Source organism: Delphinus delphis, chromosome 2 (assembly GCF_949987515.2).
Source record: "Delphinus delphis chromosome 2, mDelDel1.2, whole genome shotgun sequence".
Classification (NCBI taxonomy): Eukaryota; Metazoa; Chordata; class Mammalia; order Artiodactyla; family Delphinidae; genus Delphinus; species Delphinus delphis.
Window position 1 is genome coordinate 13,726,739 of NC_082684.1, and position 27,942 is coordinate 13,754,680.

The window sequence follows — 27,942 nt, forward strand, 5'->3', positions numbered from 1 at the left end:
TTGAACTAGGAGATTGGAGCTTCATATATTATCTTCAGACACACGGGCATGTTAAAAGGCACCTGCCCAAGGCGAGAATCTCTAAGGACGGTTAGGGAGGAAGGGTAAGGCCTTTGGGTAGAAGCCTTTTTTGATACCCTTCAAAGAGCAGCTGGGGTTATTGTTTGCCTGAATGACTTGCAAAAACATTTGTGAACTCACATGTAGAAGCCAGCCTATGATTGGTTTGTTAACGTGGTGATGGTTCCTGAGGCCTGGCTGGGAGTATCTGCTGATCAGGCCTGGGGTGGAAAGAAGTCCTGAGAAAGTGCATCCAGATTGGGGCCCAGGAATTACAGCGATCATGCAGAAGATGATCCTGCCAGGAGCTGAGCCTTGATCCCCAAGGGCTTCTAGAGAAAAAGCAAAGCACTTCTCTGACTTCAGGAGCTCAGTAAATCCAGCTCTCTGGCCTCTTTCGAACAACAGCAACTCTGCAGAGACAAGGGACGAGGTGAAGTAGACAGGATGAGACTTCACATTCTTAAGATGTCTATACTCACCAAACTAATGTACAGATTCAACACAATCCCTATCAAAATCCCAGCTGCCAGTTTTTGCAGAAAGGGACAGACTGATCCGAATTTTAATGTGAAAATGCAAAAGACCCTCAATGATTGAAACAATCTTGTAAAAGAACAATGTTAAAAACTCACATTTCCCAACTTCAAAAGTTACTATAAAGCTACAGTAACCAAGAAGGTGTGATACTGACGTAGGAATAGGCACAGAGATCTATAGAATAAACATCAGAGTTCAGAGATAAACCCTTTTTTTTGATAAGGGTGCTAATATCATTCAAAGAAGGAAAGAATAGTCTTTTTAATAAATGGGGCTGTCACAACTGGATATCACATGCAAAAGAATGAATTTGGACCCCTACATCACACCATATACAAAAATTAATTCAAAATGGATCACAGACCTAATCGTAAGGGCTAAAACTACAAAATTCTTAGAAGAAAACATGGATGCAAATCTTTATGACCTTTGATTAGGCAATGGTGTCTTAAGCACAATACCAAAAGTAGAGGTAACAGAAGGAAAAATTAGATAAATTCAATTTCATTGAAATTAAAAACATTTGCACTTCAAAGGATACTACAAAGAAAGTGAAAAGACAACCCACAGAATAGGAGAAAATATTTGCAAATCATATATCTGCTAAGAGAATTGTATTTAGAATATATAAAGAATAATCACAACTCAATTATTAAAAGGAAAAACAACCCAATTTTAAAATGGGCAAGGGATCTGAATTCTCTGAAGAAGATAAACAAACGGTCAATAAGCACATGAAAAGTTGCTCAACATCCTTAGCCACTTCACATACACTAGGATGGCTAAAATTAAAAAGACAGATAATAACAAGTGTTGACAAGGATGCAGAGAAATTAGAACCCTCATACATTGTTAGTGAGAATGTAAAATGGTTCAGCTGTTTTGGAAAAGAGTTTGACAATTCCTCAAAAGGTTAAGTATAGAGTTACCATATGAGCCAGCAATTCCACTCCTACGTACATACCTAAGCAAAACGAAAATTATGTCCATGCAAAAATGTGCACACAAACGAACATAGCAGCATCGTTCACAATAGCTAAGAAGTGGGAACACAACTGACGAGTGGATGAATAAAATGTGGTCTCCACACAATGGAACATTATTCAACCATAAGACTGAATGAAGTACTGATACATGCTACACTGTGGAGGAACCCTGACAACATTATGCTAAGTCAAAGAAGCCGGTTATAAAAGACCATATATTGTATGTTTCCATTTATATGAAATGGCCAGAATAAAATCTATAAAGACAGAAAATGGATTAGTATTTTCCAGGGCTGGCAGGGGGAGGGGCTGGGAGTGACTGCTAATGGGTCCAAGGTTTGTTTTTGGTGTGACATGTTCTAAAATTGATTGCTGTGGTTGTTGCATAACTGTCAATATATTTTTGGGGTGACATGTTCTAAAATTGATTGCTGTGGTTGTTGCATAACTGTCAATATATACTGAACTGTGTACTTTAAACTGAGACTCTGTGCTATGTGATTTATATCTTAAACTTTTTTAAAAAGATCACACATTCCAACACACTACACAGACATTATAGGGGAGTAGGTGCCCTCAGCATGACAATTCCATTCAATGACTGTTCCTTTATTCAAAAACTACAGCATGCCAGCCATGTGCCAGATGATGGGGGAGGGGGATGTTGAAGTGACCAAGACACAGTCCTGGCCTTTCTGGGACTCAGAACCTGTTCAGAGAAGCAAATACATACCCAAATGCCTCTAACAGGAGAGGGATTGTGGATACCTGTTATAGTAAAAACACAAAGTGTAAGAAAAACTGACAAAGGAGTGAGTTGGAAATCCTAACTGCTCCTTCCTCTTGGGGAAGGAGATGAGCCTGGTGAAGAGGGAGGTGTAGTTCATCAGGGGTTTCCCTTCTCCTTCCTTTGGGGGCTCTCCAAAGACATCCACATTGCATGGGTGGGAGAACTGATGAGTGCCTGTGGAGCCGTGGGCAGCTGGGTGTCCGGGGGATGTGTGGAGGACTAAGGCATGGCCTGTAGTGCCAGGGACTCCACAGCCCACCAGGCAGGGACGCAGTGAGAAGTGGGTGCACTGAGCAGACGACCTGCAGAAGGGAGCAGGTGACAGATGCTGGTTTGAGTGCTCAGGATGGTAAGTGCTGCAGGGGTAACTTGTCCTGCTTCCACTCTTTCCGGATTGTTCTCCGTAAGCCCCCTGTGTGGGCAGATGCCTCCTGGGCTCGTTCACATGGACCTGCACACAGGGCTGTGTGGAAGTTGATGGTTTAAACTGGGGTTAGGGATAAGATGACAGACCCACAGCCCGGTCCCTGAGAGCAGGGGAGAGAGGCCTGTCTGTGGGGTGCCAGATTCTGCCCCCGCCTTCTGGAGGCCTTTCCCTCCTCTTCCTCCTCTATGTACTTAAGCCATTCCCATTGCTTGCTCAGACTCTGCTTCCAAGAAAGGACCTGATCTCTGGGCCCCCAGTATGCATCAGCGCCTCCCCATGTTGGATGAATTCTCACTAGAGGGGCCCCTCAGCCACGCAGGGGTGGCATCCCCCAGAGGCTTGGGCTTGGGAGCCCATTCTAATGCACTCAGAGCTGCAAGGGCCCATTCCACTGGAATTTGTTGCTCCCATCAAAGGCATAAATATTAACAGCTGTGCTGGAGCAGGGGGGTGTTATTTTAATCTATATCTTTCCTTGTAAAAAGAAAACCCACCCCTGAAGCAAAAGCAGTTCAAAGAGGGAAGTTCATAGCAATACAGGCCTTCCTCAAGAAACAATAAAAATCTCAAATTAACAACCTAACCTATCACCTAAAAGAATTAGAAAAAGAAGAACAAACAAAACCTAAAGTCAGCAAAAGGAAAGAAATAATAAAGATCAGAGAAGAAATAAATAAAATGGAGATTAAAAAAATAGAAAAGATCAATCCAAGAGCTGTTTTTTTGGTTTTGTTTTTTAAATATAAACAAAATCAACAAACCTCTAGCCAGGCTCATCAAGAAGAAAAGAGAGAGGATCCAAATAAACAAAATAAGAAATGAAAGAGGGGAAATGACAACTGATACCAGAGAAATACAAAAAGTCATAAAGAGAATACTATGAACTGTTATACGCCAACAAATTGGACAACCTGGAAGAAATGGACACGTTTCCAGAAACATACAGTCTGCCAAGACTGAGTCAAGAAGAAATAAATAATTTGAACAGACTGATCACTACAAGTGAAGTATAATCTGTAATTTTAAAAAACTCCCTGCAAACAAAAGTCCAGGACCAGATGGCTTCACTGGGGAATCCTACAAAACATACTACAAAGAACTTATACCTATCCTTGTCAAACCATTCCAAATTTATTCTATGAGGCCACCATCACCCTGATACCAAAACCAGACAAAGACACTACAAAAAAAGAAAATTACAGGCCAATATATTTGATGAATATCGGAGCAAAAATCCTTGACAAAATATTAGCAACCCAAATCATACACCATGATCAAGGTAGATTTATTCCAGGGTCCCAAGGATGGTTCAACATACACAAATCAATCAATGATTGATACACCCCATTAACAAAAGGAAAGAGAAAAACCACAATGATCAATCATCTCAATAGATGCATAAAAAACATTTGTCAAAATCCAACATCCATTCATGATAAAAATTCTCACCAAAGTGAGTACAGAGGGAACACATCTCAACATTTACAACAAACCCACAGCCAGCATAATATTCAACAGTGAAAAGCTGAAAGCCTGTCCACTAAATTCAGGAACAAGACAAGGATGCCCACTCTTACCGCTTCTATTCAACACAGTATTGGAAGTCTTAGCCACAGCAATCAGACAAGAAACAGAAATAAGAGGTATCCAAACTGGAAGGGAAGAGGTAAAACTGTCACTGTTTGCAGATGACATGATACTCTATATAGAAAACCCTAAAAGTCTACACATAAAAACTATTAGAACTAATAAATGAATTCAGCAAGGTAGCAGGGTGCAAGATTATTATGCAGAAATCTGTTGTGTTTCTTTACACTAATAATGAAATATCAGAAAGAGAAAGTTAAAAAAAAACATTTAAAATTACATCAAAAAAATAAACACCTAGGAATAAACTTAACCAAGGAGGTAAAAGACCTATATGCTGAAAACTAGAAAACATTGATACAGGAAAATGAAGATGATTCAAAGAAATGGAAAGATAGCCTGTGCTTTTGGATTGGAAGAATTAATAGTATTAAAATGGCCATACTACCCAAAGCAATCTATAGATTTAATGCAATCCCTATCAAATTACCAGTGGCATTTTTTACAGAACTAGAACAAAAAAAATCTTAAAATTTGTATGGAGACACAAAAGACCCCAAATAGCCAAAGGCAGCTTGAGGGAAAAAAAGGAGCTGGAGGAATCAGACTCCCCGACTTCAGACTACACTACAAAGCTACAGTAATCAAGACAATATGGTACTGGCACAAAAACAGAAATATAAATCAATGGAACAGGATAGAAAGCCCAGAGATAAATCCATGCAGCTATGGTCAATTAACAACAAAGAAGGCAAGAATATACAATGGAGAAAAGACAATCCCTTCTAGTGGTGTTGAAAAAGCTGGACAGCTACATGTAAATTAATGAAATTAGAACATTCCCTCACAACATATACAAAAATGAACACAAAATGGTTTAAAGACCTAACTGTAAGACATGACACCATAAAACTCCTAGAAGAGAACATGGGTGAACATTCTGAGACATAAATTGTAGAAATATTTTCTTAGAGCAGTCAAAGCAAAAGAAATAAGAGGAAAAATAAACAAATGGGACCTAATCAAACTTACAAGCTTCTGCACAGCAGAGGAAACCATCAACAAAACAAAAAACAACCTACAGAATGGGAGAAAATATTTGCAAACAATGAAACCAACAAGGAATTAATTTCCAAAATATACAAACAGTTTATATAGCTCAATATTGAAAAAAACCAAACAACCCAATCAAAAAATGGGCAGAAACCTAAATAGACATTTCTCCAAAGAAGCCATACAAATGGCCAGTAAGCACATTAAAATATGCTCAACATCACTAAGTATTAGAGAAATGCAAATCAAAACCACAATGAGGTATCACCTCACTGGTCAGAATGGCTATCATCAAAAAGTCTACAAATAATAAATGCTGGAAGGGGTATGGAGAAAAGGGAACACTCCTACACTGTTGGTGGGAATGTAATGTGCCGCCAGTTGGAAAACAGTATGGAAGTTCCTTAAAAAACTAAAAAGAGAGCTACCATATGATCTCGCAATCCCACTCCTGGGTATATATCTGAAAAAACTGAAAACTCTAATTCAGAAAGATACATGCTCCCCAATATTCAGGGCAACACTATTAACAATAGCCAAGTCATGGAAGTAACCTGTGTCCATCAACAGATGAATGGATAAAGAAGACGTGGTATTTATATACAATGGAATACTACTCAGCCATAAAAAAGAACAAAATAATGCCATTTTCAGCAACATGGATGCCACTAGAGATTATCATACTAAGTGAAGTAAGTCTGAAAGAGAAAGACAAATACCATATGATATAACTTATATGTGGAATCTAAAATATGACACAAATGAACCTATCTGTGAAACAGAAAGAGAATCAGGGACATAGATAATAGACTGATGGTTGCCAAGGGCGAGAGGGGTGGGAGAGGGTTGTATTGGGAGTTTGGGATTCGCAGATGCAAACTGGTATATGTAGAAGGGATAAACAACAAGGCCCTACTGTATAGCACTGGGAACTATATTCAATATCCATGAAAAAGAATGTATGTATATGTGTAACTGAGTCACTTTGCTGTACAGCAGTAATTAACACAACAGTGTAATTCAATTATACTTCAATAAAAAATAAACTTAAAAACGAATAAGTTAGTACAATCAAAAAAAAGAGAGATCTTGTAAGTATATACAATGCAATATTACTCAGCCATAAAAAAGAATGAAATCTTGCCATTTGCAGCAACATGGATGGACCCATAGAATATTATGCTGACTGAAATAAACAAACAAAGAAATAGAAATACTATATGGTATCACTTATATGTGGAATCCAAAAAGTAATACAAATGAATCTATATACAAAACAGAGAGAGACGCACAGACACAGAAAACAAACTTATGGTTACCAAAGGGGAGCAGGGGGGAGAGACAAATTAGGAGTATGGGGTTAACAGATACAAACTGCTATACATAAAATAGATAAGCAACAAGGATTTACTGTATAGCACAGGGAATTATATCTAATATCTTGTAATAACCCATAATGGAATATAATCTGCAAAAAAGCAAACACTGGAATCACTATGCTGTACACCTGAAACTAACACAATATTGTAAATCAGATACACAGAAAGAAAGGAAGGAGGGAAGGAAGGAAGGAAGGAAGGGGGGAAGGAAGGAAGGAAGGAAGAAGGGGAGAGAGAGAGGGAGGGGGGGACAGAGGGACGGAGGAAGGAAATCCACCCCTAGTTAAATAACACTTTAGGGGAAGGATTTAACTTTTGGCGTTGGAAGCGGGGGAGCACCCTGAGGCTCCCCAGTCAAACCCGAGAAGCTGCCTATGCAGAGGCTCAGGAAGTCTAACCTTTCCCTCCTAACCCAACCTCCTCTTCCACAAAGGAAAAGCCCAGCATTCTTGAATGAAAAGCTCAGAGAGCATCAAAGGGAAAGAAGCCAGACTTGCAGGAAAACCCTCCAGCCTGTTCATGATTCCTGTGACCCTCTGTAACCCCTGTGAGGAGCTGGAGGATGCTCTGACCTGCAATGTGACTCACTTCCCTCCGTACAACGTGTGACTCGGTCTGAAGGACAGTGTGCTGCAGCACCTCTCCCTGCTCGAATGCCATTTTCTTCTACCTGGGCACCTGCCCCCTCGTCTAGCCCTGCCAGTGTCTGGCCCTCCTTTGGGAAGCCTCATCCATCAGTCCTGTTCACCGTTAAAAGCCACAGAAACCAACTCTGGCTGATTTAGGTAGAAACGGAATTAATCTCGGGTGGTTCACAATCTCTGGGAGCCGCTGCTGGGTGTGGGCACCCAGGTGCACCTGGACCAACTCTACCCACAGCTGCTCTAGCAACCTCAGCTGAATCCGGAAGCAGCTGCCCCTGGACTCTGAGTGGTGTCTGCCTGGCAGAGCTGTTACCCAGCTTCACTGTAGCCACCAGGGAGTCTGGCACGGTGAGCGCCTGGCACCTTCAGCCTCTCCAGTGGGAGGAGCGTTCCGCCTCATCAGGCGGGGAATTCCCCCAATACAGGACAGGCCATAAAGATCCCAGGTGGCCGTAAGGCATGAAAATGGTTGTTCTGCCTCTCAGGAGTAAGGGCAGCTAGTAATTCTATTCTTTTCTCCCCCCGCCTTCCCTGACCAGCACGATCTCTGAGTTTGGTAAAAGTCACTCAGGCAAAGTATTGATGAGAACTTTTTTCATATGATGAGAACTTTTAAGATTTACTCTCTTAGTGAAGTAAGTCAGAAAGAGAAAAACAAATACCGTATGCTAACACATATATATGGAATCTAAAAAAAAAAAAAAATGGTTCTGAAGAACCTAGGTGCAGGACAGGAATAAAGATGCAGACGTAGAGAATGGACTTGAGGATACGGGGAAGGGGAAGGGGAAGCTGGGACGAAGTGAGAGAGTGGCATGGACATATATACACTACCAAATGTAAAATAGATAGCTAGTGGGAAGCAGCCACATAGCACAGGGAGATCAGCTCGGTGCTTTGTGACCACCTAGAGGGGTGGGATGGGGAGGGTGGGAGGGAGACACAAGAGGGAGGAGATATGGGGACGTATGTATACGTATAGCTGATTCACTTTGTTATAAAGCAGAAACTAACACAACATTGTAAAGCAATTATACTCCAATAAAGATGTTAAAAAAAAAGATTTACTCTCTTAGCTACTTTCAAATATACAAACAATATTAACTACAGTCACCATGCCATACATTACATCCCATAGCTGATTTATTTTATAACTGGGAATTTATACCTTTTGACCCCCTTTCCCATTTCTCCCAACCCCACCCCTGGCCTCTGGCAACCACCGATCTGTTCTCTGTATCTGAGTTTGTTTTATTTTGTTTTAGATTCCACATATGAAATCATACGGTATTTGTCTTTCATTGTCTGACTTATCTCATTAGCACAATGCCCTCAAGGTGCATCCATGCTGTCGCAAATGGCAGGATTTCATTCTTTTTATGGCTGAGTAATATTTTTATATATATATTATAATATAGAACACACACATATATCTTGCATTTTCTTATTTTCTTTTCATCTGTGTGTGGACACAGGCTGTTTCCATGTCTTGGTTATTATTGTAAATAATGCTGCAATGAACAAGGGGTGCACCTATCTTTTAGAATTAGTGTTTGCATTTTCTTCAGATAAATACCCAGACGTGGAATTACTAGATCATATCATTTTACATCTTAAAAAAGAAATCTGGGGGCTTCCTTGGTGGCACAGTGGTTGAGAGTCCGCCTGCCGATGCAGGGGACACGGGTTCGTGCCCCGGTCCGGGAAGATCCCACATGCCGCGGAGCGGCTGGGCCCATGAGCCATGGCCGCTGAGCCTGCGCGTCCGGAGCCTGTGCTCCACAACGGGAGAGGCCACAACAGTGAGAGGCCCACGTACCGCAAAAAAAAAAAAAAGAAAGAAAGAAATCTGGGTGGGGTGAGGACCAGTGTAACATCTGTCATGCTCCTTCAGCAACAGACGTTCAAACCATCCATTGCCACTATAGTTCATCAGAAAATAAAATAACTTCCTAGAATAGACAGTGCTGTCAGCATCTTTCTGCTGACCATAGACTATTCTGGGCAGTATTTTGAAAATGAAACTGACTTATTAAAAGCTTGCAAGAGGAGGCGAAAAGGCCTGAGGTTGACCTGACTGCTTTGCTGTGAGAGCCCAGGGCTGTGACCCAAGGTCATGAGGGTGAGTCCCCTGGGGATGCAGCAGTGGCCTGCAAGCTTAGTGCTCACGTAACCGTGGGCAGGTCACTTGGGTCTCAGTTTCCTTGTCTGTAAAACAAAGCTGAATCCCTCAAGAGTCCCTGGGTGGCCAATCTCAGGAATCCACATGGGTCAGTCAGGAGGGGTGTTTGTTATCAGAGAATACAAGCTGAGGAATCACCTGCTACCTGAGGGCTGGAAGGCAGCAGGGCCTCGGGTAGGTCGGGAAAGTGATCTTTCCTTCAGCTAACGGAGTCCTGTGAGCCAGAGCCAGCGGCCTAAGTCTGAGAAGTAGGCAGAGGCTGGTAGTGCAGGGCCTGGAGGGCATCTAGGAATGGATTCTCTTTCCACCTCCCCATCTCTGGACCTATGTGTCTGCTTCACTCCTCTTCTTCCTTCTGAAGACCAGTTTCCTCTGCTCCCCAGGCCATATGGCAGAACAAGTCTGCCCTTGGGTACCATGTTCACCCTTAGGGTCTAGTCACTCACAGAAACCATCTCAATCAGTTCTAGGAAAGCACTGTCACAGGTGCATCTCTGGTCCAATTACTTGTAGGCAAAACCATGGCAGCTGCTAGGAGCCCTGGTGAGGAGCCTGGAGTTCCATGGCAACCAAAATTACCTACCCCAGAAGGACTGGACTACAGGCCCCCAGACAGGCCTAAGAGTCTGGGAGTGCAGGAGTGAATGGACTGCAGGGTAACTCTTCAGATTGTGCAGAAGCAGTCTCAAGGGTCATGAGGATTTGATTTAAAGCCATTCTCAAACTTTTTTTTTTTTTTTTTTTTTTTGCGGTACGCGGGCCTCTCACTGTTGTGGCCTCTCCCGTTGTGGAGCACAGGCTCCGGATGCACAGGCTCAGCGGCCATGGCTCACGGGCCTAGCCGCTCCGCGGCATGTGGGACCCTCCCGGACCGGGGCACGAACCCGTGTCCCCTGCATCGGCAGGCGGACTCTCAACCACTGCGCCACCAGGGAAGCCCCATTCTCAAACTTGAAGGTGCATCAGAACCACCTGGAGGACTTGTTAAAACACATAGGGCTAGACCTCAGAGTTTCTGATTCAGTAGGTCTGGAGGGGCACAGTCTGAGAATTTGCATTTGTAACAAGCTCTGATGATGCTCAAATGCTTGGTTCCCAAAGTGGGGTCCACATTCCTGGCCCTGCCAGTTTCTTCAATCTGCAGGTTCCAGGGTCAGAAGGACTGGAAACAGGGGGTGGCGCCCGCTGTGTGCAACCTACATTCTGGGTCCCCCTGTACACCACGGTTTGAGAATCACGGTTTTAAAATGTTTCAAAACGTCAGAAATGTCTTTGTTCCCAACCCTGAGTGTCACTGCGGAAATAAAAGGTGACCAGCCAAGGGATGTTTGTTCAGTATCATTAAACGGTTAAAGCGGTTAATTAATCAGTGTGTTTGGATTAAAACAAAATAAACTTTCCACTTTCACCAAAGAAACGCGAGTTACCTCAGGATGAGTAAATCCAGCCTTTGGGGTGGGTAAGAGGTCTTTTTTCTGGGCATTTTCATTTCTCCCTTCAAGAAGAGACGCACTCATCGCGTGGTTCTCCCCTTAGGGTAAGTAAAAGCTGGGCAGAAGTTTGCAGACTCGCCCTGCAATTCCTGGATCTCGGGCGCCCAGCTGCCACTGGCCAACCCGCCTTGCAGTCTGCGCCGGCGCCTCGGGGATCCGCCAATGAAGCGCTGAGGAACTCCATGACTTCATCGGATTACTCTCTCATTGGCTGCTGCCGCCGCGCCGGACCCTCCCCTTCCATTAGAGCTCGGGAAAACTGCGCGGGCCCCGCCCCTAAATAGAAGGCAGGTTGAGTTCTCAACCTCGTCTTCGAGTCTTGCGGACTTCTCTTCAAACAACGGATACCTCAGAAGGAAAATTCTGCTTTCTGACAAAGACTTGAGCGTGCCTCTCAGCCAGACAAAGTACTGGTTTTCTGCGCTGACCTTTGACTGCTGCATCGCTGAGGTTTAGCTGGTGTCTTCAACCTTTCTTAGGTACCTGGCAGATCGCACGCATTTCCCACTTACTTTAATCGTGTATTTGAATGAGTTTTGTCCCGCATCTCAGTGGATGAGTTTCTCAAGCCCCAATTTACTGTGGAATGCTAGTGATCATCTGTCCCACATTTTACCTGGGAAGTAAATTAGGTGGCTCCCACAAGGTCACACAGCTGGTTGGTGAACAGAGATGAAAATCAGATCCAGGGCTCCAACTGCAACCTCAGTGTTGCACACCTCCACCCCCCCACACCCCACCCGCCGTCTGATGCCTGAGAGCTCAGAGCAGCATTGCAGTCCAGGAAGCTCTGCCTGTAGGAGAGCCCACAGACTAATAAGGGATAATCCAGGTTTCCTCACATTCTAGCAACTGCCTAACTCCCAGTTTGACAGGATAGAGTCATGGACTACAATCTCCCAGAGCAGTGCTCTCATTTTACAAATGAAGAAATTGATGGGTACTTGAGCACAAACCAGTTGTGGGTAGAGGCCGGACTTGACCTCCTGCTCTTCTTGTCCAGCGATGAGCCCCAAATGCTGGAAAGAATGGAAAGCCCACGAGTCCCCAGGGAAAGTTTTGTGCAGTGAGCATGGTTTCAGTACTGCAAGCACTAATCTGGGAGTAAGGAAGCAATCCGAAGTGTTTGTATGCTTCTCTGGCTGGCCAGCAGTTCAGGTGAGCCTTCATCCCTAACCTTTCTTACCAACAGCTTCTTTGCTACAGGAAAGGAGACCAAGCTGCGGATTTTTTCTCCTCTGACGTAGCGGGTGATCTGGTGCTTGAAGAGTCCGAATGCTATGACCCTCTCTTGAGTCAAGGATTTTTGAAAACTCAGGACCACTCTGTTAGATGGGGAGACTTGGCAAGCAGACTAGACCTGAAATCCTTTTGCAAGGCTTGGCTCAGAGTTTACCTCCTCCAAGACTTCCTGGAATCCCCACCAACAAAGGTGGACCAAGGGCTCCTTCAGCCCCCAATGCTCATCTGAGTCCAACTGCAGTGCCATTGTTCACTTCTTTGTCCCCTTTCCAACTAGACCATGAGTTCCTGAGGGATGGCATCACACTTTATACAATTTTGTATTCTCAGGGCCTAACGTGGTCTGACACATAGTAGATGCTCAATAAATGTTTGTTGAATTGAACTGTGGAAACCTTGCACGCTAGTTGCCTTGTGCAGGGGAACACCACTCGCAGCTCCTAACAGATGCAGATTTTGTGTTTATGAGGCTCCTACACACAAAATGAGACTTCTCACTCTTTTTATTAGTAAAGTGTTTGAAATGAAAACTTCACAACTGTTTGCTAATATTGGGTTGGCCAAAAAGTGCCTTCAGTTTTTAAGTAAAAATAAAAGACACACTTTTCATTCTCACCAAGAACTTTATTGGACAACATATTCACCCTTTTGTTCCACTACGTTCTGTCATTTTCCAGGCAACTTCATAATTCCATCTTCCCAAAACTTTTTATCGTTTTGAGCAAAGAACTGTTCCAGATGCCTTTTACAGTCTTCCAGGGAATTGAAAGTTTTTCCATTAAGAGAATTTTGTAAAGACTGAAATAAATGGAAATCCGAACATGCAATGTCTGGTGAATACTGTGGATGAATCAGAACTTCCCGGCCAAGCTGTGACAGTTTTTGCCTGATCATCAAAGAAACATGCGGTCTTGCGTTATCCTGATGGAAGATTATGCGTTTTCTGTTGACTAATTCTGGACTCTTTTTGTCGAGTGCTGCTTTCAGTTGGTCTAATTGGGAGCAGTACTTGTTGGAATTAATCGTTCGGTTTTCCGGAAGGAGCTCATAATAGACGACTCCCTTCTAATCCCACCATATACACAACATCACCTTCTTTGGATGAAGACCAGCCTTTGGTGTGGTTGGTGGTGGTTCATTTCACTTGCCCCACGATCTCTTCCGTTCCACATTATTGTACAGTATCCACTTTTCATTGCCTGTCACAATTTGTTTTACAAACAGCACGTTTTCATTACATTTAAGTAGAGAATCACATGCGGAAATACGGTCAAGAAGGTTTTTTCACTTAACTTATATGGAACCCAAACATCAAAGCGATTCACATAACCAAGCTGGTGCGAATGATTTTCAGCACTTGATTTGGGTATTTTTTTGAGTATGTCAGCCATCTCCCGCATGGTATAACGTTGATTGTTCTCAATTAATATCTGGATTGGATTGCTGTCAACTTCAACTGGTCTACCTGACCATGGAGCATCATCCAGCAGAAAGTCTCCAGCACGAAACTTCACGAACCACTTTTGACACGTTTGATCAGTCACTGAACCTTCTCCATACACTGCACAAATCCTTTTTTGTGTTTCAGTTGCATTTTAACCTTTCTTGAAATAATAAAGCATAATATACCGAAAATGTTGCTTTTTTCATCCATCTTCAACATTAAAATGGCTATACAAAAATTCACCAATTTTGATTCTTTTTTTTAAATGCACGCTGATATGACAGCTGTCACATACAATCTAACAAAATTGTTTCAAATGAAGTTAAAGACAGCTAAGTGCTACTAGAGCCATCTTATGGGAAAAAACGAATCTTTTGGCCAACCCAGTACAACTCCATAAAAACAAACAGATCCCTTGTGCTTACCTAATTCCTGATTGCCCTTTAAAACTCCAGAAGTGTGAGTCAATTGCATTATTCAAATCAGAACCCTCCATGTGTTTTCTTCTGTGCCTGGTCTGCTAGGAAGCTCAAAAATCTTCCTATTCACACTGTTAGGAACAGTCTCCTCCCTGGTGACAGGTATAATGTTCTCCCCTATAGCTGTGTAGTTTCTGATCTTTACTTTGCTGTTCATTTAGACATATAAGCCCACTCTTTGCCTTTCTGGGAGAAGGTAGGACAGGTGATATATAGGGTAACAGGAAAGTATCCCCAGAACTCCAAGTGTGAAAAAAACACTCACAAAGATAAGTGATTTCTATCATACTGACTAAACCGAAAACTAACTTGATTTTTGTTATGGTGTCCAAAGCCTAGGCAAGGTTATCATGAATGGAGAGGAAAAGTGAAAAGTCTCAGAGCTATTCCAGCTTCATCCTGGGCAGGAGGACGCAGATCTGAGACACATGGATATTCTCAGCCCCAGAGAGGTGGTTCAGAAATGGAACCAAGAAGGCTCACAGAGCTTTTCCAGGGCTTGAGTAATGACCTTCTTGAGACTTTCCTCTTTCTGGTTCCAAGTCCACACTCACCAAGCAACCTCCAAGCAAGCATTTCAGCTTTGCAAGCATCCTGACACCGGGAACTAGGTCTCTGGGTATGGGGCACTGGGGGACGGCTTCCATCATAAATGGAATTGGCATGGAGCATAAGCGAGGGCCGCTGGTGGACTTCACTGTGGGAGCAGGTGGAGCACCCTGGAGCACCCACGTGTTTCCGGACTTGCAAAGCTGAAGGCCACGCAGGAACGTGGTTTCCGCACTCAGGTCATGCCGTGCTGGTTCCCTCCTTGAGCAGCCAGCCAGCCAGCCAGCCTCCTACACCTGGCTGTCCCTCTCAAATGGTAACAGATGGTTAACTGGAAACACCAGCTCGGTGCCTGCAGTGGGGTTGCTCAGCAAGGATCCCACTGGTTTGTTCCTACAGTGGGAACCATGGGTCCAGGCAGCAGCAGGTGACCCCGGGAAGAAAGTCAGGGGACCCCGGGGTATTTGAAGGGGGAGAGGGGCACAGAGCCATCTTGAGTCATCCTCAGAAACCCTGCTCAAAACAGTGGCAGCAATGCAGCTTTATAAACCGCAGCCTTTTTCATAAAAGCACACCTGGGCGCTGAAGTGTGATAAACCTGGGGGGTGGATAATATACTCCATGCCATGGAGCATTACACGCTATAGAAAAGGAAGGAACCACAGCTACGCATAACAAGGACAAATCGTGGGGCGTAATGAGCAACAAAGCAAATTACAGGACAGGACGCCACTTTAGAAAGCACGAAGCTAAAGAGCCTCATACGGTTACATGTGACACTCATATTACTAGGGGTGGCAGGAAATGTGTGGTGCTAAAACTACTTAAAAAACAAAATAAGGATGTAATCAACACAAAAATCAAACTTGTGGTTAACTCTGAGATGGTCAGTTGGGTCCCTGGTGTTCACTTTATTATTTTATTATATAGGTGCCTCTGGATTATCTGTTTTTGTAGGTGTCAAAAACATAATTAAAGACATCCAAAGGCACTGCAGCTATCATGACTCAAGCACGAGCACTGTGGCTTGTCCCCCAGTTCGTCACACGCGCTGCTGTAGAGCCCGCCCACAGGGCTCACCGAGCACGCGTGGCTCACACCCCCCGGGCTCTGGGGAGTCTCCCCGCTCAGGCAGCCAGATGACAGGCCTGCTGCCTGGCATGGTAAGGTCAAAGGTTAGCAGCGGTTATTCTGTTAGCACACTGAGGCCCCTTGACATCTCCTCTCTCCGGATTTCCATCTCCCCCTCAAACCTGACCCATATGCTTCCGCAAGCTGATTTGCACTCGACTGCGGGCCTGTCTGCCTGGAGTACAACTCCAGCCCCACCACTTTCCTTCTACTCGTTCAGCCATTCAACAAATATTTACTATGCACCTACGACGTGCCAGGCACCGCTCAGTGCTGGGGATGCAGCAGTGAACGAGACCACACAAAAATCCCTGCCCTTGTGGAGCTGACATTCTAGTGAGGGAGGCAAACACTAAATTAATAAATATGAATCAGGTGGTGACAAGCAGAAGCCTAGAGCTGAGTAAGGGGACAGGGAGTGGAAGGAAGGGCAGGGAGTGGGTTTGGATAGGGTGGTCGGGAAGGTCTCTTTAAGGAGGTGGCCTTGGGTCAGGGACCTAAATGAAGGGAGGGGACCACGTGGGTATGTGGGAAGGGTCTTCCAGGCTGAGGGAGGCACAAGGGTAAAGGCCCAGCCCCTGCTCACTCGAGTCTCTTTCTTTCCCTGGGGCTCCCCCGCCCCTCCCCAGCCTGTCTTCTTTCTCAAGCCCTCTCCCCTCTGCTTACCTCTTGCCCTACCTGCCTTACCTCTTGCCCACCTCTTGTAGTTGTGGGTGTGTTTTTTGTTTTTTGTTTTAATTGAAGTATAGTTTGTTTGCCTTATTCTAGTTGTCCAGGGGGCCCAGGCTTTTGGGGGAGGAGGACGGGGGCGTTTCCAGACCACCGAGGCATCCCATTTGCATTGACCTTTGCTCTGAACATTTAGCCTGTCTCCATGGCTCCTGGCAAGACAGCTCTCCTGCAGGAATTATCCTGGAGTCAGACTTCCTGAGCCATCTTCCACTTAGCTCCTTTCCTGCCAGCCATTGCCAGGCCTCAAGGCTGGATTCGGCCTACAGGCTGTGATTTTTCACATCCTTGTCAAACCTGTAACAGCAATGCCTGGAAAAAAGATGTCGGCTTAATTACTATTATTAGCACCAACGACTTCCTACTACTGAGGTTCCCTGAGTGCCGCCTGCAGGTAAACTCACCTGGAAAACCATTTGGGGACGTTCTCCCCCTGTGATCACCTGTATATCTCCAGGGTTGCTGTGGCAGCTGCCAGAGCAGCCCGGGCAATGGATGAAGATCAGAAAACATCGCAGATGTGGGAATGAGCCCAGAGACCAAGGAGCCCAACTGTCAGGCTGACAATGTTTATCAGCTTCTGCTCCCAACCCCCATATCCCAGCAAGCTCAGCGCTCAGGCAGATGGTCAGAAGGGTACACTGGTGGGTGTCAGTCACTTCCAGGACGGCCTGCTGTGAAGGTGGAAGCCTCAAATGTAGTCACTTATTATTGTTGTGTTAAATCCTGAAGGAATACATTTGCAGGCTGATTCTCGACCTTGGAGATCTCCAGCCTCGTCCATTCATTCATTCATTCATTCATTCACTCTTTCATTCAAGCTCCTACACAGTGCCAGACCCTACACTGGGTGCAAGGGGTACAGAGACACGGAATGTCAGGGCACGTTTATTGCACTCTTATGGTCTATCAACACCCTTCTAAGTGCCTTACCTGTATTTCCTCATTTAATTCACAATCAATTCTACAGGGTAGGTATTATAGCTGAGGAACTGTCGGCGGGGAAGGCAGGAACTATTAATGCCACTGCCCAGGCAGCACATGCTGAGTCAAGGGTCAAGGTCTGCTCTGCCCTCATGAAGACACAGGCCTTGTCTCTGGAACTTATCAGCTGGCGGGGGAACACAGAGATGGACACCAATAATATACCTTACAGTGTGGCAACTGAGGCAGTATAAACATCAGTCATTAGATGATAGAGTTTGTTATAAGAAGCCCTATCACAGAGGGAAAGAGCAACTATTGTGGGATCACACAGGATCTGTCAGATGTTGAGCACGGCTTCTTGGTGACCCTTGGCTTGGGTCTCAAAGAATGCACAGGAATTTCCCTCCTGGACCAGAGGGGAGAGAACTTCCTGTGCAAGCATCTGGAGAAACAGACTTCCATGCTAAGAGGAGAATATGAGCGTTCAGGGTGGAGGATGGTGGTGGAAATACCTCCTGTGGAGACTCCTTCTACTTCTCTTCCTATTTCTTCTTGGTGAAACTAAAGAATCCAAGCCCCCAAAGGGACCTCTGTTGAAACTTTGACATTGTATTTCCCCTCGAGCTGTCCACAGCATCTGAGGCTCATCAGGCCAACCTTCATCACCTCATAGGTCCTTGCAGGTGCCTGAGGTTATGCCGGTCACATCAGAAGGCATCTCCGGATCTTCCTTCCTCACATCTCTGGATATCTGAGTTTCAGCTTCACCCTTGGTTGACTGGGGTCCATGTCTTTTCTTCCCAAGAACAGCCCCGGGGCTGCTGAGGGGATGAGAGACGAAACTGCAGGTAAGAACTCCTGGAAAGCTAGAGTAAGGCACCCCTAGAAGGGATGATGTTGACTATGACTTGGCGCTTCCTCATACCTGACATTGCAGACTGTCAGCTCCATCCTCAAATGCGGTATCCAGAATCCAACCCTCTCACCACTGCCACAGCTATCACCCTGGTCCATCCACCACCATCTCCCTCCTGAACTACTGGCAGTATTCTCAGCCCTGCAGCCACAGTGGTATTCCTAAAATGTAGGTCACGTCATGATGTTCATTAAAAGTCCTGCATGGATGCCCCATTTCACCAGAGGAAAAGCCAAAGTCCCCATAATGGTCTGCAGGCCCAACATGAACTCAGCTCTGACTCCCACCTCTGAACTCTCCTGCTTCGACCCCCTCCCTTACTCTACCCCAGCCACTTGGGTCTCTTTCCTGTTCCCCCAGCTTATTAAATATGCTCCAGGGCCTTTGTACTTGGTTGCAGTACCCTCTGCCCAGAGATGTTCTCTCTCACCTTCTTCAAGTCTTTGTCCAATGTCACTTCAAGGAGGCCGTCTCTTACCACCCTGTCAGTTCTTTACTCTCCTCATTGGACCCTGCTCTGTTTCTTCAGCTAACCATTTTTACCTTCTGATTTACTACTTTATTTTGCTTATTTATTCCCCTGCCTGGAATGTAACCAAGGCAGGTATTTTGTTAGTTTCCTGCTGTATTCCCAGCACCTGCAACAGGACCGAGCCATAGTAGGTGATGACTACATAGTCATCGGATAACTGAAAGAAGGCACAGTTGGGACGCCTGCCCTCAGCTCTGTCTGCAAGGCCAAGACAAGGAAACCCCCCTGCGGACTCTGCATCCTCCTCAGAGGGCAAGGTAGCCGACATCTGAGCTGGCAGTCCTTGCCCGGTTCAATCCAACTCGCCTCAACAGACATTGATGGAGCCCTGGGCAGGTGCTGAGCCTGCCTGAGGGATGAGTCTCCACCCACCTCGAACTGGGTGGGGCGAAGGCTGCCTGGGGCAGAGGGGGCCTGCTAAGGGGCACAGGCCAAGCCAGGCCCAGAGGGATCTCCCAGAAACCTGAGATGGCAGGGCAAGCTCAGGCAGGCCTCCCCGTCACACCCACCTCATACCCCAGGCCCACGAGTCCGGCCTGGCCCGTGACCGTCCCCAGGGTCACTGCCCTTTCTAGGCCCTATTCCTGAGGGTCTGTGGGGCTCCCAGTCTCTCCCTCCCTCCCTCCCTTCCTCCCGGGTCTCCCTCCTCCACGCCCCCATTCTGCCAGACCCCTACCACCACAGCCCTTGCTTTTCCTCACCTCTCTCTTCCACGCCTTCCCCCTCGAATCTGGACCCCAGCCCCAGCCCCCCTCCAGGTCCCGTTCCCGGGCCTCCTTCCCCGACCCGGCCTCCGCCGCACCTCGCCCCTCCTCGCGCCTCCCCCTCCCCCCGGACCCCGGTCCCCGCGGCCCCGGCCCCGGCCCCGACCCGGGCCCGCGCTGCGGCTCCGGCCCTGGCCGGTAGGGGCCGCTCCTCGCGGCGCCCGGGGCCCCGCCGCGCCAGCCGCCGCCGCCCGCCTCCCCGCCCCTTCCCCAGCCGGCGCTCCCGTTACGCCGCGGAGCCGGGAGCCGGAGCCCGAGCCCGCGGCGGCAGCGGGAGGCGGAGACGGGGGCGCCCGGGCGGCGGCGGCGGCGGCGGCGGCGGCGGGGCCTGCGGGGCCTGCGGGGGCGCTGGCCGGGCCCGGCCAGGCCGCGATGGCGACCAAGAAGGCGGGCTCGCGGCTGGAGACGGAGATCGAGCGCTGCCGCTCCGAGTGCCAGTGGGAGCGGATCCCCGAGCTCGTCAAGCAGCTGTCGGCCAAGCTCATCGCCAACGGTACGCGCCGGGCGCTCCGGCCTGGGCTGCTGGAGGCGCCGCGGCCTCCGCCGATCACCGGGCCGGGTCCCCGAGGCGCGGCGGGGCGCGGGCAGGGGCGCGGCCGGGTCACAAGGGCGCTGCGCCCGGAGATGTGCGCGGCGGGGCCAGGGCCTCGGGAACCCGGGGTCCGCGGAGCGGCGCGGTGGGGGCCTCCGGCGGCCGAGGGCTTGTGCCGGGCGTCCCAGAGTTCCGGCGTGCAGGGCGGGCTTCTGCGGAGTCAGGGGGTGGGTGTCTCGGAGTTGGCTGCTGTACTGGGGTCCCAGGGGGTCAGGGGCCGGCCTAGGGGCTCTGAGAAGTTGGAGGTGATGGGGGGAGGGTGCGTCCTCAAGACTCGGGTGTGGATGTATGGGGATCCAGGGTGTGTGTGTGGTGTACTCGGAGTCATGATGTATTTACGGGGGTCCTGCGAATGGGGGTGGTGAGCAGAGACACCTGGGAAATATGCTCTGTAAACAGATGGCGTTCAAGGGGCTCCAGGTGGAAGCCCAGGCTTGGGGTGTGTGTGGGGTGGTGGTGGAAATCAGGTTGAGATGTGTCCCGGGATCCAGAGGGTAGGATGTCGAAGCTGTGGATCTAGGGAGGTCGGGTTTGGGAATATGGGGGAAATAGAGTCAGGGGAGTCAGGAGGGAGAATATTGTGGAGCGAGGTGGCAATGTGGTTGAAGAATGTTGGGAAATGGAGTTGGGTGTGTGAGGGGCTTGGGGCCTAGAGGAAGAGGGGGTCAGAGAGATCCAAGGAGTAGGAACCTGGTGCCTGGAGTTAGTCTGTGACCCGGTTGACTCAACTGGTTCTCATACCCAGTGGAATCAAAATTGCATCCAAAATGCCATTTCAGAGCATAGCTCCACGTGTCCTTATTTGTTTTGGAAGCAAGTATCCTTAATATTTGCTTGTCTTTTAGTGCCCGCCAAAACCGCAGGCACCAATGCACTGGCGAGAGGGCAGAGGTTTTGTCACATTTCATCTCAGGCTTCCTGAGGCTGGGTGAGCACATGTTGGCTGAACAAATGAATGAATGAAAGAATGAATAAATGACACTGTTCTGAGAAAGGACCACCACACTGTTTTCAACCTTCTCGCCTCAAACTACCCAGAAATGGAGAGGGATGTCGTGTGTCCTCTTCAGGAATGGTTTATATTTGTGCCTTTTATAGTATCAGAGCCTCAAAATAAGAACTTGGTTTTGTGCACTCTCAACTGTGGTACCTTGCTTTGGGCCGGTATTTCCTGGGCAGATGCAGGTGCCATGATCATAGCAGGGGCATGGAGGAAGCACAGACCTACCTGGGCTCAGCATGTGGAACGTGTTGACTCTTCTCAGTTACGCGAGCATTTGAGGAAAAGGTGTTCAGTCCCCTGGGCCCCAGTGGCAGCCTGACCTTGCTGTAAGGGTCACGAGCTTGGCCTCTTGCTTCTCTTCCCCGTACCTGCAAAGTTTTCTTGTTTCTTCAGAGCTCGACAATCCTGGGTCTACTTTGCCACTTCCCGGCTGTGTGGGCATATAATACCTTCAGGGCGTATTATACCTTCAGGGCATATAATACCTTCATTGATCTTAGGATTAAATAAGTTCATTTGTGAGCCCCCTGGTTTTTCCCTTCAGAACCCACTTGTTTCCTGCTTTATTTACTCATTCAACCAGTATTTGCATGCCCACACGTGTCGGGCATCAACAGTGGTGAATAGCACTGACCAAGCTTCTACCGTCATGTGCTTACCTCCTCTGAGGAGACAGATGGTAAGCAAATATGGACATAGTAAACAAGGTAGCTTCAGATAGTGAGAAGTGATTTGAAGAAAACAGACAAGATGTGACTGAGAATGATGGGTAGGAGAGGTGGGGTAACTCAAACTATGGTGGTCTCTGGAATGAGAGGGTAGATGGGCTTTCAGTGGCATGAGCCGATCTTACCTTCACGGCCCCTCTAGGCTTGGCTCCCTTTCCAAGGCTTGGTCCCTAGAATCTAAGCCACAGTCATTAATGGGGCTTGCGGGGGGAGCAGGTTGTACGGGGCACAGTGGTCCATGGGTCTATGTGCAAGTTTGGTTTGGGGAAACTCATGAGAGAGAGACTTTTGCCCCAGAACCCACATGGCAAACAGCAGCCGTTGATGGCCAAAGGTCACACAGACTAGAAAAGGTCAAAGAGATTGCTCAGGAAGATAAAAAAAAAAAAAGAAAAAGGATGAAACAAAACAGAATTATTGTGGCTTTCCTTTGGGGTTCAGAGAAGTGCTTGTAGGAGGGTCTTTCCCTTTCTTTGGCTGATGGGGGCTCCCCTGACTGGCAGTGGGACGTCCTCCTGGCTTTGGGGGCACCAGACCCACCTGGGTGCGCTAGACCTCAAGTTTTGGGCAGATTTGGCAAAATCCCTAAGCTAAAACATTTGCTGTTTAGAATAAGGACAGCGAGTTAATGTCATGTTTATCATACTAAGACAGTTACCTTGAAGGCAACCACAGGCAGAAAAGGGCACAGTCTTTGGAACCAGCCAGACCAGTGCCTGAGTCCTGGACCTGCCACTTCCTAACGCTGTGACCTTGGTCAAATTACTTAACCACTCGGGGCCTCAGTAGTTTCATCCTAGAATAAGGATTAAAAGACTTACCGTGTAGGGGTTGTTATGAGATTCAAAGGAGTCTAAAGACTCCCAGGGCTAGCCACAGAGCCTGACGCCTTAGTAGGCAGGCCCTTCATTCATTCACTTATTCATTCATTCCACAAAAACTGAGTACTTGCCAATGTGCTAGTCACTGTTTTAGGCACAGGGGATCTACCAGTGATCACATCAGACAAACATCCCTGCCCTTATGACACCCACATTCTAGTAGGGAAGGGGCAGGGAGACAGATAGATAAAATCATGAAGTAAAATGTACAGGATGTCAGATGGTGGTAAGTGGTATGAGAAGAATAAAGAGGGGAAGAAGGAAAAGTGCTTTGGGGTGGGGTGGGGGTGGGGCTTGTTTAAATGGGTGGTCGGGGAAGGCCTCTGATGGGAAGGCAGCATCTGAGATAAGAGCTAAGTTGGTGGAGTGTGTTCCAGGGAGGGGACTTCCAGGGCAGAAGCCTGGTGAGGGCAGAGGGGTGGCAGGGCCAGATGGCATGGGGCCTCATGGGTAATGGTTAAGGCTTTGGGTTTTCTCTGAGTGATGTGGGAGCCCCGGGAAGGTTCTGAGCAGAGGAGTCACTGGTTCTTGCGCTCCCACCTGCAGCGAGCCTCTCCGCTCAGCACGTCAGCGTCTGTGCTTGGGCATGGCAGCCCCTCCCCATGGAGGCCGGTAAATAGCGGACACTTTCAGAGCCTGCTGCTCCAGCCTGACTCCTTTGAGATAAATTGGTTTAGCTAGTTTTGCCAAGAGGTGTATAAGGAAGAAAAGGGCCAATGCCAAGCTGGAAACAGAGCCCAGAAGTTCCTTTTCTGCCTCACACCCCACTGCAGTCACTGTTTTTAATCACTCCATCTCAAGGAACCGAAATGTGTGGCAGCTAAATGCCAGGCCCTGATGAGTTCCAGCAAGAGAGCGGGGATGGGAATACATACAAGCTAAGGGGGATGGGAGAGTCCACTCAAGCCCAGGCTCTTGCTACCTCAAGTGTGGTCAGGGGTCCAGCAGCATGGGCATCGTCTGGGAGCACGTGAGGAGCGCACACTCTCGGGCCCCACCCCAGACCTGCAGGGGATTGGTGGGCACAGGGAAGTGGGAGGGGCCCTGGCCTGGAGATGGCGTGGCCGCCCGAGAGGTCAGGGGTAAACATGGAGAACCGCACATCGGCTTCTTGTCGGCTCACAGGTCAGCCCTGGCCGTGGGAGGGCAGTCCCAGCTGGCTTCTCTCCCCAGAAGGTCACCCTCTAGCCTCCTGGTGGTTAGGTTCACTGCTGTGTGAGAAAGTGCAGTGATCTGGCCCCTGGGCTTCAATTCGGACTCTGGCTGGCTGGGTGACCTTGAGCCAGTTTCTTAACATCTCTGAGCCTGCGTTTCCTCATCAGTAATATAGGGTTAATAATACCTAACCCATCAGGATGGCTGTGAGGATGAAATGAGTTGGTATATGTTAAACTTGGTATACGCAAAATACTGGTGTTCACTCCTTCCTGCTGACCCAGCACGACCCTGGGCAAAGCAGGCCAGGTCCTGGCTATCACCTGGTTGGGAAGAAGTGTGGGAGACCTCGGGATGACACACGTGAGCTGGGCCTGGTCAAGACTTCCGCATATTTCAGTAACAGAACAGGCCTTTTGGAGCCTGCACCCGCCCCGAAAGACAGCCGCTCGCTCTGAGGCAGTGTCGGCCTCTCCCCACTTCCCCAGGCTGCTCAGCTTCTCAGACGGGCTCAGTCACTGAGCTCACTTAGAGCAATTAGGCCCTGATCATAGTGTCTCGTGAAGGGACCATCGCCCCTCTGGTTAGGTGTGATTTGGGGTTACTTTACTTACCTCTTGGTGAGGGGTAGGTAGGGAAGTGGTGCCTGAAACAAAGAATATTTAGGGGGAACAGTTTGGTTATAAAATGTACTTAGACCTTTGAGTGAGAGTGAGGTTCTCGCCGTTGCCAATAGCTGATATTCCTGTGGTTTGAAGGAGGGCACGGGTGGCATTGTGGCTTCCCCTTTCGGAGGAGGGCCGGGCTCGCTCAGGCCCCTGGAGGTTTCCCAGAGAGGCAGAGAGGTAATGGTGGCTGGGGGCCCCCTCTGCCCGCCCGAGGGGCTTCTTAGGAAACAAGGCTGAGGTGTATCTGAGAGCCTGCAGCGGGGTGAGAAGGTGGCCCTGACGTGTAGGAATGGCTTCTTTGGACACTCCTGGGGTACGGCAGACTCTCGGGAAGCCCCCAGACACAGGGGAAGGAAACTTAGGAGCCTCTCCCTCCTGGCTTTCCCAGGCCAGCGTCCTGCTGTCCTCTGAAGGACATGCCTTTGTGGCAGACCACACGTCCTGATTTTTGGATCCAGAAGATTCACTTATTCTTCCACAACGCACATGGGTGGCTCTGAGCTGGGCATTGGGGCTCACGTGGTCGCTGTGGTCAGGGCAAAAACACTGTGACCTTGTGGCTCCACACAGTGGGACTGGGGCTGCTCAGCTCCTCCTGCACGCCCCCCCCGCCCCCCCCCCCACCTCCAGGGCACAGGAATTTCAGGCTCCGAGTGGAGAGGAAGGAGGATACCCGACATCCATCCGCTTGGCCAGCCAGCCTTTCCAGCCTGACCTCCATCCCCTTGGTGCGCGGGGCCCCTCCGTTGGCTGGTTTGGCCTCCTGGACCTTCTCGCTCCCCTTGCTTTTCATCTCTCACCTGTGCGCAAGCTGTTGGGCTCCAGAGCCCTCTCTGCAGGTCAGAAGCCTAGCCATCTGTCAAGGTCTGGTTCAGGTTCCTCCTAGCTGTCCTTCCCTCACAGAAAAGGCTGTTGGCCTCTGAGAAGACAACCACAGAGAGTTAGAACCAGATGGGCCCTGAGCGATCACACTGGATAACAGTTTTCACACTGTCCTGTCGAGAAAGCACCCTGGTGACCAGGTGGGCAGGCCTCACTCACTGGAGCAGGTACATTTTCCCTTAAAGTTTCCTTTGAAGGAAGGGCTAATGTGCTTAAAAAAACACATTTGAAACCCACTGATCTAGTCCAACCTCCCCATCTTATAGATGAGAAAACAGGCCCAGAGAGAGAGGTGTCTTCCTTAAAGCCACCAGCCGGCGATGGCAGAGGTGAGCAGAGTGGGTCAGAGGTCTGGACCCTGGGTCAGAGTGTTGCTCTGCCTTGTGAAACCCCATGTGTAAAGTGGGGACACACGTCCAAAATTCCTTTTCTGAAACCCTTGGGGCCAGATGTGTTTCAGGATGCAGAATTTTTCAGAGTGCAGTGTGTATACTGGACATTATGTGACACTCCCCGTGGGGTTAGTGGCAGTGCTTCATGAGAAAACAAGCAGTATTTCTGCATCAAAACATATCAACAGTCATTGCAAAAGGGATAAATAGACTCCACATAACCTTACATTGGTTCAGTTTACCTGCCCAGTAAGTTACCAACAAAACCCAGCTTTTGGTTTGTAGAGAGGTCTGGATTTTGGAAATTATGGACAAGGGATCGTGAACCTGTAATGACAGTGCTAAACTGGTAAGGTGGCTGGAAGGACCACATGACAACAGAACAAAACAAACAAGCCAAAGAGCACCTGAAAGTGCTTTTAGCCTGGGGCCTGCACAGAGTAAGCCCGTATCAGAGATAGCATGGGTTGTCTCGTGGTGGGTGCTAGCGTCTCCCACCTCCCCGCTCAGGGCCGCTTCCCCTCCCCACACAGTCTGCTGGGCATGTGCCTGGTCTTCCCACTGTGGTGGCCCTTCTGAAGGGCAGAGGGTGTGCTCCTGCTTTAGTGGGCCACCAGCCTCCTAGCCCACACTGGGTGTGCTGTGTCGAAGTGGCCCGCAGACTTTCACCAGGGGAGGCTCCTGGAGGCGCACGGGCTTCAGTAGTTGCAGCTCACGGGCTCTAGAGCACAGGCTCAGTAGTTGTGGCACATGGGCTTAGTTGCTCCGTGGCATGTGGGGTCTTCCCGGACCAGGGCTCGAACCCGTGTCCTCTGCACTGGCAGGTGGATTCTTAACCACTGTGCCATCAGGGAAGCCCCCTGGTGTATTGTTTAGATTCCACATATAAATGATATCATGCAGTATTTGTCTTTCTCTGTCTGACTTATTTCACTTAGCGTAATGCCCTCCAAGTCCATCCATGTTGCTACAAATAGGAAGAGGTCTTCTGAGACGCCTCAAAACCTTCCCCGTCAGCCACCAAGATGAGACTGAGCAGAGTTTGGCATGCGGGTGGGATGAGAGCCGCGTAAACTAGAAAGGGCAGCCGCAGCCACAGGAAACCTGGTGTTGTGGCCTCAGCCCCTGCTACCCTCCAGGCTTGTCTGTCCCTGTTCATCGAGCACAGCGCGTGGTGGAGGTGCCAGCACCAGGCAGAACAGATGCTTTTTGGTCCTTTCACGGGCCTGCCAGACACGGAGTCAGAATCCCCAGGTATTTTCCCTCTGAGTGACCTTGTGCACATCACTTGAACCACTGAAACCTTAGTTTTCCCGACTTCATGGGTGTTAAAACAGTGCCAGTACGGAGGGAGGATGAACAAGCGTTTCTTGAGCTTCAGCTGTGTGCTGGATTCTGCGCGTGAACTTGCACGTGGATCCCGGTTAATCATCCCAACAGCCACGTGGGGAGTGGGGTCGGGGCTGTGATTCCCATTCAGGGCACGAGTAGACCGAGGCTTGGAGATGTTCATAGAGTAGGACTCTAGCCCAACTACGACTCTAGTTCCATTATTCTACACTAATGTTTTTCTGAACTTTTCAGATCAAAGAATCACCGAGCTGGCTTATTAGAACCCAGTTCTTAGGGCCCCACACCTGGTGATTCTGATGCAGCCCGTTTGGGTTGGGGCCTAGGCTTCTGCACTCTTTATAAGCTCCCAGGTTTTGCCAGTTATGCAGGTCCATGGACACGCTCTGAGCTGCACTGAATTAAGGGAGCTCAGACATCATGGATTGCCAGACCTC

At 48.3% G+C, this 27,942-nt stretch overlaps 1 protein-coding gene across 6 annotated transcripts in view; it reads left to right on the forward strand.

Moving 5' to 3' along the window:
* The first annotated feature begins 20,061 nt into the window (after positions 1-20,061).
* TTC7B (tetratricopeptide repeat domain 7B) overlaps positions 20,062-27,942 on the forward strand; it is a 237,868-nt gene continuing 229,987 nt past the window's right edge. For 2 of the 6 annotated variants that reach the window (XM_060004050.1, XM_060004048.1), the window contains exon 1: positions 20,062-20,347. In XM_060004050.1, coding sequence (XP_059860033.1) covers positions 20,227-20,347 — 121 coding nt within the window. In that variant the 5' untranslated portion in view covers positions 20,062-20,226. The remainder of the gene's footprint in view (positions 20,348-27,942) is intronic. The other 4 variants (XM_060004047.1, XM_060004051.1, XM_060004045.1 and 1 more) reach the window with 4 other exon arrangements.